Source organism: Tenebrio molitor, chromosome 6, assembly GCF_963966145.1.
Source record: "Tenebrio molitor chromosome 6, icTenMoli1.1, whole genome shotgun sequence".
Classification (NCBI taxonomy): Eukaryota; Metazoa; Arthropoda; class Insecta; order Coleoptera; family Tenebrionidae; genus Tenebrio; species Tenebrio molitor.
In genome coordinates, this window is record NC_091051.1 from 12012869 (window position 1) to 12027603 (window position 14735).

The 14735-nt window shown below is 31.1% G+C and overlaps 1 protein-coding gene across 18 annotated transcripts; it reads left to right on the forward strand.

The window, feature by feature from the left end:
- LOC138134259 (cyclin-dependent kinase inhibitor 1-like) lies at positions 1–11840 on the forward strand. Of its 18 annotated transcripts, none has more exons than XR_011160689.1 (4): positions 109–125; positions 3847–3961; positions 4038–4528; positions 11358–11840. XR_011160689.1 is itself a non-coding variant. In XM_069052439.1 (3 exons), the coding sequence occupies exons 1-3, from the start codon at positions 1574–1576 to the stop codon at positions 11593–11595; spliced, it is 288 nt and encodes a 95-aa protein (XP_068908540.1). In that variant the 5' UTR covers positions 1455–1573; the 3' UTR covers positions 11596–11840. The 18 variants fall into 18 exon arrangements, 1 of the variants encoding a protein (XP_068908540.1); XR_011160693.1 differs by having other exon boundaries at positions 110–125; positions 4041–4528; XR_011160687.1 differs by having other exon boundaries at positions 111–125; positions 4012–4528.
- The last annotated feature ends 2895 nt before the right edge of the window (positions 11841–14735 follow it).

Consider the following 14735-nt stretch of genomic DNA (forward strand, 5'->3'; position numbering starts at 1 on the left):
TAGTGATAACTGATAACAGACGGTTAGGTTGACGAAATAATTAGCAGTCATTCTTGTAATTTGAATGTATTCTTTTCATCAGTTGCTTGTGTGTGTACGCCAATTTTGCTGTATAAAACTTACAGGTAAAATAAAAACAAATTTGTTGAGTTAGCTAAAAATCCCTTCTGAAAAAGGTGCTCAATACACTGTAATTTTTGTATCTAAACGTTTTTTGCTTGTTTTACGTATTTCTAGTGAGATTTTTGTTTACATTTCTCCATTCTAGACTAGACTTTAGAATCTATCTTTTCATGTTTTTTGTTGTACGGTTGGCTTCAAAAAAAATTGGGAACTGTCAGAAAAAGTTCTGTCAGATTTTATTAAATTTTTATTGTTTGAAACGGCCTTTTAAAATTTAGGTTAAAAAACTGCACTTATCTGTCAGAAATACTACTATCAAACAGACACAAATTGACATAAATTGTCAAATTAAATTTCCAATTCACATTAGGTCAAATTTCATTTCCCGTTTTTTTTGAAGGCAACTGTAAGCATGAATGCTGCTGCATATGATAAACTTCCAGAATTGCAATTAGAAATTTCAATGTTTTGCATTTATTACATTCACATCATAACTAACAAAATTGGTGGTCTAGACGGTCTGTAATTAAAAATTAATTTTAAAACAACTGACAGTGTTTTTCTACTAAGATTTTACTTAATGATGTTCGATTAGCAACAAGAAATGTTTACCAAAGAAAGTAGTGGTTTTATACGAAATAATTTTGTTGATACACATGCAGATTAAGACCACATCCCTCTCTCACATAATTTTGAAAATAGTTTTTGCTAAACATTTCCATGGAACAAGAAAAACAATTTGCTTGATTAATAAATTCTTATTTAAAAAATATAAGTATGTATGTAGTTAGATATTGAACAAATTTGTAAAAGATAGAGTTCGTTGTTAAAATATGTTGTTCTTATCTACAATTTACCATAACAATGGAGTGAGTTCTCACTAGATAAATTTTGATATACGTATGTATGAATAAAATAAACGAATAAACCAACTAATGGACTGCAACTTCTGACGATCATTTAATTGTAAAGTGACATACATTTTTAAAGATTAGTCATGTTGTTCACCTTCCTGTTAAATTAACATGATAAAAGCACAAAAAACAGGGTCAAATGAATAACACAGGAAGGATGGCTTGATACGAAACCGATGTTGCGGGTTGTTGTCGCTGTATAAATAAATATTGTTATCCAATTTCCTCTTCATTTAAAGGAAATATGGTTTGCAGAATAGTACAAAAAAACTGCACGGCTTGAAGGTTATGCTGAAGAAAGATATGGATTAATTACGGGTGGAACCACATATGATTTTTTTATTGTTTCAAAATAGTTCCACATTTATTTAATAAGCTTTTCAAAAGTAAAAATCAAGGTACTGACATTCAAAATGACATTTCCTTTTTTTTGTTAGAAATTTATCAGTAATAACATACCTTGTTTATTTTAATTGAAATTTATTATATTAATTTCTTGATCAGTTGTATCAGTACACAAATATTCAAGCAACAAAATGGTGCAAAAGGCAGAAGAATTGTGAGTAATTGTTGGATTTTTTCTAATTCTACTACCAACCCCTTGTAGCTCCAATTACTATTTTAATTTTATAACATTATTTTGGAAATAATAAAATGAAGCAATGTTATATAATTTTCAATGGTTTTGGCGGTGCTAAACGTTTTACTAGTTTATAATCAATTTCACTTCTCTAACTCTTAATTGTATTATAATGTCGAACATGGCCTTCAATTTCTAATGCAGTTTCCAATTATGTATTTCTATTTAAAAACTCATCATAAAGGTTATTAATTGAGTTGTTTCACCCATAAAAGGCTATAAATCTTAAGAAATATATTGGATTTGATGTTTAGATTATTTTTTTACTAACTACTCGACCGTCTACAAGTTTGGTCTTTTTAAAATAATAGTGAAAATGGACAAGTCCCTATTTTGAAATCTATTTCCCAATTAATTTTCTATAAATAACAAGTTAATAGGATAAAATAAAAGAGTCAGCTGGCAATTTCTTCGGAAAAAACTTGTCAGGCAATAGCCAAGTGCATAATTCTCAGTTAGTTATTACTCAGTTTTGTTCTTCTTGTATAAAAACTGGAAACAGTAAGTTTATTCGATTCTAAGACGTTAAAAAGTTGCTGTTAATTTTCCCATATTCTTAACTTGCAAATGTTTTTCAAATATGCTGAGTCGTTTGAAGTAATTTATGTATAAGAATCTATGATTTTTGTAAAACAGGTAGAATTTCAAATGAAGACTTTCCTGACGTATACAGGCTTATTTCTGAATTTATTTTGTACTCAACCAAAAATACTAATGACGCTGACTACTTGATACCGTTTATAATGTGATTTAATTTAGTAATCAACGTAGGTATGTAATTTGGCTAAAAATGTCAAAATGACAGTTGATGAATTTAATTTTTGATTTCATTAATCAGGACAGGATAACGTCATTTTGACATTTTTAGCCAAATTACATAGAGATATTTTCATATTTGATGGCGGAAACAAAAGACTGAGAAATGTCACAAATTTGTATTGTCAGTGTCAAATTTCTCAGACGTTCGTGATTTAGGCAGAAATGCAGCAAATTGGCAATAAGAAAGTTATTTATCGTCGAACTAGAGACATAATTTGTAATACGTTTGATTATAAGAGAATAACTTTTCCTTTTGAACCACTGACAAAAATTGGTTTCCTTAGAATTTATTTTTTCAATCAATTTAACGAAAATTTAAATTTACCTAGAACTTCCTTTTTATGGCGTTTATGAGAAATTTGACACTGACAATACATTTTTGTGACATTTCTCAGTCTGTTGTTTCCGCCACCAAATATGAAAATACCTCTATAAGACATTCACGATCTTTCTGGGACCGAGTTGGCTATGACCATCTAGTGATTTTGTTGGCAGTACCTCAGTGATAACTACATTCCCTAAAGGAAATTGACACTTTTTGTGTTAGGTTAGGTTGTTTTCAGTTTAGGGTTATATTTTCTGAATAGTTACATTCTTGCCGGATCTCTTAAATCTGGTCTGTCCTTTTTAAATTAGATTAAATCGTTTAATAATTTTTTTTTATCGTAATAACATTATTTTGGCAATTTTTACTGTTCCTTTGACGGAAATTTAAATTATTTTTACACACTTAACAAATCATTTAGTTTCTTACGAATATTAAAATAATAAATCTGGCAATGCGGTGGCAAGAAAATGTCGAACAGACACTGACAGGAAAAAAAAATGCATCCGTTGCATCACTGAGTCAGTTAGTCCAACATGAAAAGAAAAAATCGTAGCCAACTGGGTCCCAAAAAGATCGTGAATGTCTAATACCTACGTTGATTACTAAATTAAATCACATTATAAACGGTAGCAAGTGGTCAGCGTCATTAGTATTTTTGGTTGCGTACAAAATAAATTCAGAAATAAGCCTTATGTGACTTGCCCTGTATGTATAAACTTATTTGAAAACTTCGCTACATATGCATCAATCTGTGACCTGTGACCAGTCTAGCTCAAAATAATTCTGTACAGCTCTTCTAATTTAGAATTGAATATGTATTGACGACTTTGGGAACGTTCAAAATTTGACGAATATCAAAATGCAAGCCTTTTACGATTTTGACTAACATGGGGAAATCGATACCATAGCTAATCACTAAATTAAATAAAATTATCACTGTTCAGCTTGTTTTATCACCAAAAAGATAAAAAAAGCGCTTTATCTCTCGTATATATGTATTGATTGTGAACATAATACTCTAGGTATACTGATATACATAGCAACTGCACTTTCGTTTCATTTATTCGTGAAAACAGTTTCTACCATCTAATCGTCGTGTGGCATTTTTAGGGTCAATATCCTTCAGGACACAATAGGGTAAGGGAACAATGCACATTTACGTATTTTTCTATTTTTGTGTTTCCTAGTTTGTTTAGAATCTTAATTCTTGCAGCAGAGCAACGAACGAACACCAGAGCGTTCAAGCTAGATAGCATTTTATTTTGGGAATGTTCTGCACTTAGTAACATTTGAATTCTGGTGCCAGCATGAATAATAAACAATTAAACAGCGGTTACTTTTTGTTGATTGGATAATTAATTTACTTCGTGTTGTACGAACGAAATTGGAATAAAGAATTAAACGGTAAATGTTTATGGTTGAGGAAAGAATATCCGCAGAGGCGATGGCGTCATGAAATTCAAATTCGGTCTGAAAACGGAGATTCAGTCGGCCCCGCGAAGCGTAAAACCGGAAATAGCGTGCAATTAATCCAAATAATAATAGACGGAACAAAGAGAGAGGGAATCAGTAATACCATTGGTTGCTCCTGGATGTAATTGTTCTGCTGTTCCCAGCCGCAAAATAATACAAAATAAAAGAACAGTTTCACATTAACCTGCGAGAGTGTGAGACTCCACCAACTTGAAGTTGTTGCTAAAAATGGTAAGTTTCCACAGAGTATTAATTTCAAAATTAGAAACCCACGGGTCCCCTCATGGGTATTACCAAGACTGGTATACAAGGGGGTTTGTTATCTTTAGTAAATGTTTGACTAATCGATTTATTGTGTAAGAGCGCGTGGTGGCATTATTATTTTTTATCATCATTCGGTTAGTTGGAAGCGATTCTTTACTTTTATCTTTTATTTACTTTACTTAACTTGTCCCAAACCGAGCCCCTGAGTTTAATGTTCATCAAAGACTCTCTGGATACCAGTTTTTTCTATAAATTATCGATGTGTAAAACAGTGTGGTAAAGTGCGATTTAATAAGCATATAAATGTCGCATTTATAATTCTTGAATGGATCATTATACAGGAAATTAATTTCATTTTATAAAATAGACGCTAGGTGGTTTACGCTGTTCAATTATTATTCATTTAATTCCAGAATATCATGAATTATATGAAAAATATCGAGAAGAGTCACTTGGGTATGAAGTGTTTTCGACGGTCTGATTTTAAGCATAAGATTAACCAATTATTATTAATATTCTTAACTATATTCCAAGGTTTCCGCTTTTTTATATTTTAAAATTTCATTATTTTAATTACAGGGTATTTCACGAGTGATAATGAGCCCGACGGAATTGAAAATGCAACTCACAAGACATTTGCAAAAAATCTAACGTGGATATTTCTTTTTTCCAACATCGATTATGAAAATGATACTTTCATGACTCAATTTAGTGAGGAAAGTAGGCGTTTGCATCACTAGTGAGGAAAATGGAGAAAGTAAACTCACTAGTGAGGAAAATTTATTTAGCAATCTACTACTTTAACAATCTACTACCTACTTATTAATATAAAAATTTAAAACACTGTTATTTGCATTAATTGAAACACGAGATCCGGAAAATTCAAAAAATAGGGGAGTAAAATAATTATAAAGAAATTTAAAATTGAGACTCATTTTCATAAGCGATGTTGGAAAAATAGTACACAATTCGTGATCAAAGTGCGATTTTTCAACTCGCAATACTATCCTCACTCGCTGGCGCTCGAGAGTATGTATATCATGTATTGCTCGTTGAAAAATCAAGCACTTTCATCACTTATAGTGTAATATACTATTTTTTTATTTAAAAAACGTAAAACACACTTCACTGTGCAGTTTCGTAAATTTTGATATAAATGTCATATTCGCTTGCTTAAATGAAATTGTGAAAAAACAAAGAGTTTTTGGGAAAATGTTTATTGTCTGCATAAACGTGCAAAGGTAGAGACATTTTTATTACATTCGCCTTAAATCAGGATCATGTTTGTTTTCTCATCGTTCGAATACTTTTTAATCGTCGTATTTTAACTTTTTCGTAAATGTCAGATGTGACAAATAAAATTATTGGAAGCAAAGCCATAATTTCATTTGAAAACAATACGATATTTAAAATAGCTATGTTAGCTTTGGAAATGCAATTGCAGGTTGCATTTTCAATTCTGTCGGACTAATGAGTCGGTGAAATACTTTGTATAGGTACAGTGTAGTGATAAAGAAGGAGCAAAATTCATAATAGCGTTATCTTACATTTTTAAGAAAATCGGTCGGACGTGCAATTTGTTTCAATAATGTCATTGGTTTTTGCGCAATGCCGTCATCACCAATTTTTTTAAATGACAACCCCTACTTTTTTCTTCTCTTTCTCGTAGACCTTCCTACTAGCTAAACGACGATCGATCAATGAAAAAAATTGGTACCTTACATAACAATTTTTTTGAGAAAATCACAAATTTTACTTAAAAATTGTATTTAATTTTTACTGTAGAAATTTTAATTGAGCTCAAACAAGAACAAATAAACAATAATAAATAACCCTATTGAAAAACAGTTTTACGTTGAAAATTCAATTAAATTTTTTGAAGTAAAATTTGTCATTTTCTCAAAAAAATTGTTATGTAAATTACTCATTTTTTTAATTCATTGTTTAGGCAGTAGGAAGGTCTATCAAAAAGAGAAGAAAAAAGTGTGGATTGCCATGTAAAAACACCAATGATGACGTCATTGTGCAAAAATACATGACGTCATAAGTAAAATTTTTATGTCTTAAGGTGGCTAATTAAAAAATAAAATTGACCCGTCTGAGCGTTTTGCTTAAAAACATTAAATAAAATAAATTTTGTTCCTTACTTTATCACCACACTGTATGTATTTATTGTCATTTCCATTTGATCCGTCACTGTTTTTCAATGAAAGAAAAGGACTTTGAAAATAGTTTATGGTGACCGTTGGGTAAAATAAACTGGCGGCAATAATCAGAGGATACTTATTTATTTCATAAAAATATGTACTCAATTTGTCAAAAAAAAAATCATATCCAAGCAAGGTGCCTAATTATATCAAAATTAGTAATCTCATCAAATTGTCATCATCCCTCTAATCAAATTGACAATATGATCAATCTCGATGGTGAAAACAACATTATCTCAATCACAATTGAATCAACACATTATCACCGGTACAGATAATATTAACAATTCATCACCGACAACGGTGATCTCAAAATACACTGACCGGTACAAAAAACGACTCATTATGATTTCTTTAATAAATGATCTTGAAATTATATTTGTGCTTATTTTTCTTTATTATATTGGAATATTTTCAATGATCGGGAGTGCTATGGTCACCATGGCAACCGAATTGTTTTGTTTAAATAAATTACATATTAGAAAATTTGCGCTACTTCCATGTGCGTTTTTGTCGGTTGATTTACGTGTTAAAAGATTTAATGTGACAATACGAGATACTAATTTAAATGCTGTTCAAATTTTGGCAATTTTTCTAACATAAAATTTTTTCAAAAAAATTACTTTATTTTTTTGAATTGAAAACTTCTTTAGGCGCACTACATACATTTTATTCCCGGGCAGTGAATTAGTTTCATGCGGCACGGTAAAATCGTAACGCAGATCAGCGCAAATCGTCCGCAGAACGACACGGTAAGCTAAAATCATGGGAGTCGAGATTTTTTGCGGAGCGAGCGAAAAACAATCAACTGTGCGTCACTTGTCAGTTTTCAATTTTCAGTGATAATTGTGTTGTGACCTGACTGACCTCAATGCAGAGCTGCAGGAGTAATTGTATACAGGCTGTTTCTGAAATAAGTGCGTTAATTTTAACTGGTAATAGAACTCATCAAAAGGAACAACTTTTCTCTCTGCCATTTTGGCGAAAAACGTTGCGTAATGGCTTAAAAAACTAGGAAAGATTTTCCTAAAACCGTTCATATCTCCAAAACTAAGCTACCTAAAAACGTGAAACAACCAGATTCTTACGAAGTGGATTTTTTGCTATACGGGTAGATTTATTTGAATTTCGATTTCGGCGTTAAAACACGTTTTCTGGATGAAAATGGATGTTTTTTTCATATTAGCGCTGATCTCAATTAGCCATTGCAGTATTTAGTGGCGTAGGGCTATTTTCTTCTCTGTAGAATACGTAGGTATATCGTTCATTCATGGATTAAAACCAAGCAGTTAAAAAAAGTTGCTGACGTCATAACTTTTTTCATTAAGTGAAAAAAAGTGATACTTCTAACACTAAAATCAATGAAAAATAGTCAACTTTTTTTAATGAAATTTTAAAAAATATATTTTAAAGAGTTCTATTGATGATTCAATTCATCACGTGGACTTCCATAACACCCGGTATACAGTGTGGAAACTACTTATGAAATAAGTTCAGTAATTTTAAAACGAACAATATTTTTGTAAAACGCTAAAACAGGTCAACTTTTATTTTAAAGTACGCCGGTTTTAAATTACATACCTACTGCATCTATTTGTGACGTCATCTCTTTCAGAGATAAAAAGATATCATTTAGGATGTGTTACAAAGCTGTTAAGAGTACAATCCAAAACTAAAACAAAATAAAATTTGTTGCACAGTCTAGGACTGGCTAACAAATTTTATTTATTTTGTTTTTCTAACACTAATATCTTATACTGTTTCCATGGTGCATTTGAGCTCACACCTTATGTTTCCCATAAAATACGCTTTTCTCTATAAGACACGTCGTCAATAGCAACGTATCGTATAGAGTCATAAAATACGCTCACACATATTATTCAAGTAACATTTTATTCATAATTTTTACAGTAATTATCACAAAAGTGAAAAGGACAATTATTGAATTGGAACTGTCACATTAGCTTCGTGCTCTTGTTCCTAACATCTTCTTTAACTTCTGCTGTTTCATCCAATGCAAGTGCCCGGCCATCGAAAACTGGCAATCTTTACATTTTCTTCAAATGATTCTTGCCGTAATATTAATTAAATTTTAATGAAGTTCTACACACTTACTCCATATCAAGAAAAGCCAAAATGACATCTTCCGTTACCTCTGTGATGCTTTTTTTATTGTTCCGGCCTTGAAACGAAACATACACGTATGCACTTTTAGACTTCATTGGTAACAAATTTCCCCTTTTTTCTTATTTCTTCTGGAACGTTTTGGCACATTTCAACGATGAAAATTGTTTTTTTCCAAATTTGTTGATATTATTACCATAGTACCTACCCACGGCAACCTTCGCATTTTGTGTATTGTGACGCGCCTCGAATAATTTCTGAATTTATTAAAATCTCTGATAAGATGTTAGTGTTAGAAAAAATCTTGAAGACAACGCGTGTTTTATAGTTTAAAAATCTCGATCTATTAAATCCTCGCTCCCTGCGGTCGCTCTGATTTAAACTACGATCTCGATTTTTAAATCGTCTATAAAACACTTGTTGTCTTAATAGCTATAAGAGTACAATCCAAAACTAAAACAAAAATTATTGCAGGTTTTTTTTTGTCTTTTTTCAACATGACGAGTATAAACAATAAACATGTCTTCTCTCAAGCCGTATAATGATAATTTCATATTCTACTGTTATAAGTTGTAACCTACATTGAAAACCAAATTTTTATACCTAATACCGTGCGATCAACAATTATTTAGATCAAAGAAGGCGGTATACTGGGAAAGCAGGGTAGGATCGGGGCGGCAAAATTTTTGGGTCCACAGCGGCGGTCTACTTTAATCGGGCCCTGGATGGATGTTGGATTTAATACGTACTTCTCAATTATATGGCTTCAACAATTCATCTATTGGAAAAATTTGTGTAGCAAAATTTGAAGAGGAAAATGGACAAATTATCATAATACAGGGTATTGGTATTGTTATGAAAACTTGTGTTGTGTTCAATGTCATCGTCAAGAAAATAAAACTTAAACATCCAAACCTAACCTCACAAATTTTGCTAGAGTGTACCTTTAAAAGAGCACGTATTTGCAGTTTCTATTGAAAAATACAAATTTTTTATGTTTATTTAAAAACAGCATTGGACTTAAATAATATTAATTATTTATGCCTTGCTCCTTATTCCTCCCAGTCATCCATAATGATATATTGATAAAATTCAAAATGAGTCGTTTTTTGTGCCGGTCAGTGTATCATCAACATGGATCAACAGGATGCTTAGCTCAGTGATACACTCAGCTGTGTAAATTAACTGTACTTTTGCACTAACTCTTATTGGAACTTATTAGAATACTGAAAGTACTGAAGTATGGTCTTCTCAACTGTGAATCCTTTTTAAGCACAAATGTAATTATGGAGAATTATTCCTGTTTACTTTAGACACGTTTTTAGATAAGTTCGGCAAGTTGCTAACTAAGCTTCTTTTATCAGAGTAAATATGTAAATAGGAAAGTAACATGTAAAAATTATTATTTTTTACTCCTGGATTTGTATAATAAGTAAAGATTTTGATAAATATGTATTAATTTTAACACTCTACTTAAACAATAATTGCCAGTATGAGTTGAAATTCTTTTTCGTGGTTTGAGAAATGTTGCAATAAGCTGATATTGAATTTACAATCAGTCTGACTTAAATGTAGTACCAACTATCCATTGTATGTATATCCAATGTGACACTATTTACTTTACGAAAACATACGTAGCGTAGGTATAAGTTTGAAGACCACAATACATGCTAGAAATTTGATATTTTTCAAAGAATTATTATTTTTTATGTTTTCACGCTATTTGGATAGCATGAAAAATGGAAATGTATACTTTTCGTCGCATCGAGTTTTCCCTTCCAAGCTCGTATGACCGCGCATATCGATTTATCTCTAACAGGATTAGTAGTTGCATTTGATTCGTGGTAAAAGACGGTATTTTATTAGGTGACTGAAGTCTAACTTGTAAATTAAACGTAAGTAAATATAACTTTTCATAACTTACTACTCATGACCTTAGATAACAAGTGAAAAGTGCATTTAGACTCATTTAAACATTACTACTGGCAAAGCGCTTTAAGGGAAAGTAACCCATGAATAATTATGTATTCAGACCCGAAGTATTTTTAGGATTCTAATAATAGTACGTATTCAAGACTTTATCTATAATTACATGCTTATGTCACACCTACACAGGGTAAAAATGATAAAATATAAGTTATCTAGACATAATTTGAAGAATAAACATGGGGAGCGTAATTTGCAAGCGGTAGTCTCATTTTACTCTTTCGTGTGTTAAGAAGTGTCGATTTGTTGTTCTGGAAGCGTTGACATTTCCTTTAATACTTGATAAATAATAATAATAATAATAATAATAAAATACCTTGGTTGTGGACATTTTAAAATTTTTATATTAAATTTAAAGATAATTCACAGTTTAATTAATTTCAGAGATACATATTAAAAAAAGGTTATCATATGAGGACCATATATGTTAATAACGTTAAAGCGAATTGTTGTTCATCTAGGTGTTTAATTTGTTGCAGTAACGCTGCCACTCCCATGATGCAACCCCCTCAACATCTTAATCATCAAAATTCTCATGTTAAGCGACGTCTTTTTCAAAACGACGGTGACAGTGAAAATGGTGAGCCCACGGATAATGTGGATACCCTGGACAACAACGCATCAATGGCCCAAGAAAAATGGAACTTTGATTTCACCAACGAAGTACCCTTGGAAGGAGACTGGGAGTGGGAAAAAGTTACTTCGAAATCTGACTGACTAGTATTAAATTGTGTACAGAGTAATTTTTAGTGCAATACAATGTGAAATAATTCTAGTACATACATACATTTAACATATAATTTTTTACATTAATATTTTACTTGAATCTAGTCTTTTACCATTATAAAAGTAGAGTATTTACCTACTGTACTTTAATAATGAACGGCTGCATACCAAAAAGTTGTAACATAAACTTAATGTATTTTTATAAATGACTATCCTAATAAAGCATTTTTACTATTTTTTTCCACAAATTTATTTTATATTGGAAAACATCAACAGATTTCTTTAACCGCTTCAAATAATTTTCATTTTCAAAAAATTATACTCCTATTACAGGGTGTTTAGTGTATAAGGTAACAAACTTCTCCTGTGTAAAGAAATAGACAAAATAAAACTTTTATTCTAGTAACATTTTTTATAATTTTCTAGTGATCATTTTTTTTTTTTTAATTTGAACAACTACTGCGTGAGATCCACCGGATTTCTAAATTATAAAGGCGGCAACTAAGGCATTTTCCTTTACAAATCTTTATTAGCTTGGTATTAATAATTACAGATACGAACAGTGGCTCTCAAACAGTGGAAACAGAGTTTAGTCACTTTAGTTCAGGCATAATAAAAAAAGCAAATTGAAAAAAATGTCACTAAGAAAAGTTGTTCATTTAACCAAGCTGTGCATCTCAGAAAAGTTTGTTACCTTAAACACCAAACACCCTGTATTTTTATTTAGTTTTATATTTTTAAATGAACGAGACCAGTGTAAATCATAATTAAAACCAAAAATAATTAGTTCTGACTTGATTGAGTTTTGTTAGTTGATATAGAAAAAACTTATTGACTAATTGATTTATTACATATTTTGTTTAATAATTCTTTATTATAAATTTAATTAAAGAAACATATTACTATTATTATTAGATATACAGTGTGCCCACGAAAGTGGTGGCAACTTTTACGCTGCGTTCTAATAGGTGTGGCACTATTCAAGATACGAATCAAATAAGTGTTGCAACGTTGCTTACTATTTATTACTTTTTCATAGGATACAAGCATATCAGTCTTTTTTTTTTACTTTCAGAAATGTCATCGTTCGTCATTATTTATTTTCAAGCTGTTTACCTATGGATTTAAGCTTGGAACAAAAATAACTATTGTTAAATTGTTTTACATGGCATGTAAAATGTATAAGGGTGGACAATTTGAAAATTTTAAATAAAATTTGGAATATCTAGGTGTTAAGTATTTTTGATTTTTGCTTAACCTAATTTACAGTGACACTGACAATGTTTTGTAATGTTGCCATGTATCAAAAATATTTTCTCTTAATAGTTCCATCTGGTGGAACTAATTGGGAAACTTGCCACCAATTTCCCGGGGCACACTGTATAATTTTTATCTGTAATATTAATAATCACCTCTTGAACTATGTATCGCGCGTTCAAATGAAATCCTGGGCGGAGTAGGCGTTGGAAAAACTAAAGCGTTTAGAACAGTGTAAAGTATGAATTTCCCGTCGTTTGACAAGAATGAGATTTGTTTATGTTTAATCGGGACATAATTGAACATGTTTGTTTTCAGGAAAGGGTGCCCTGCCCTTAGATATTTACTTCGAGAATATGAATCGTTAAGTTGTTCTATTTTTGATATAAAACATTGCAAAGAAAGAAAAAAGGAAAGATTTTTTGGCTCAAAATTTTAGGTTAGCTGTCAACATGCTCCAATTAATTTTTTTCAAAAAATTGTTTATAAACTTTCATTTCCAGTTGTTTTTAAGCAGAGAAAGAAATTAACATATGTATGATTTTTTTGGCAAAAAGGATTAAGAGCGGAAGGATATCACTGAACATGTAATTATGTTCTGCCTGTGAATATCTACGCACTTGTAAATTAGTTGCAAGTGCATCTAATATTTCTCAGACCATGAAATTTAAGCAGCGCATTGAAAAATTATGTTAATTCATCTTTGTCAAAAGGAGAGACAGGATGGGTGGGATCCTGATTGTCGAATAAAGACCGTCAAATACTCTGAACCGTGAAAGGTTAAATGGGATAATTTCTAACCCCTCACAAAGAGACTATGCCTTTGTCGAGAGTGACTAATAAATGAGATCACTTTTTCAGATTGATAATTCGGACAAAAGCTGTAATTTTTTAGGGATTTATTTCTGGTTACAATATGAAGTTTGGTATTTGATGGGATACAACAGAAGCGACACTAATGAACGGGGTAAAAAATTATAAAATATGTCTGGTTGCGGTGAGATCACCGATGTCCTTCTTTCAGAACGATACGGTCACTTACGAACTAAATAAAAATGGGTGATTAGCTGTCAGTGCTGACATTATTTTATGAGGACTCTTTGTCTAAAAGGCAACAAAAAACGTAAGCTTGTTATATTTTTTAGGCGTGAGCTATTAACACGACAGGTTTTTATCTCAATTTTGTGCTTTTTAGTATTGTAATTAAGTTGAAACAGTTATTGCGACATTTTAGCAAATCGGATGTTTGTAGCCATGATTCTGAGAAGTAATTTTCGTTGGTATGTTATTTGTGGATTGAACAGCCGCAACTAAATCTTCTGTTAGGAATGTGAGGACAAATAATCTGAAGGAAACAAATATTTTAATTGGTATATGTTCTAAAGAAATTCATCGGTATTCTAGGTCAATATGCCCCTACAAGTTAAAATTTATTGTTTCTCTAGAAATGCTTTGCCAAAAATCTTAAATGAATTCACTACTAAAATCAATTTAAAATCTTATCATTCCTGTGTTTTTTGTTTAAATAAATTAGCTGTTTGGGACGTTTGGGTAGCAGAATAGTATTATTATATATTTAGAGAAAGAAATGCATGATGTTTCCGGAGGTGTAATTTGTACATAGAGCGAAGCTCTAGGGCTACAAATTACCGAGGAGAAAAACATTTTTTCTCGAGGAGTATAAAATGCATTCACGTTGTTTCGGCATAATGGGACGCCATGGAAATTTTGCATTTAATTTGATAGTAAAGTTGTCTGTTGAATTAGGTTATGTTTTTCTAAGTTTGAGGTTATAAATAGCATCAATGTCTAGTGCATTGTTGTCGTTTTACTTTTGCAATAGAAGAATACTCAGACGTCAGCAACATGTTATG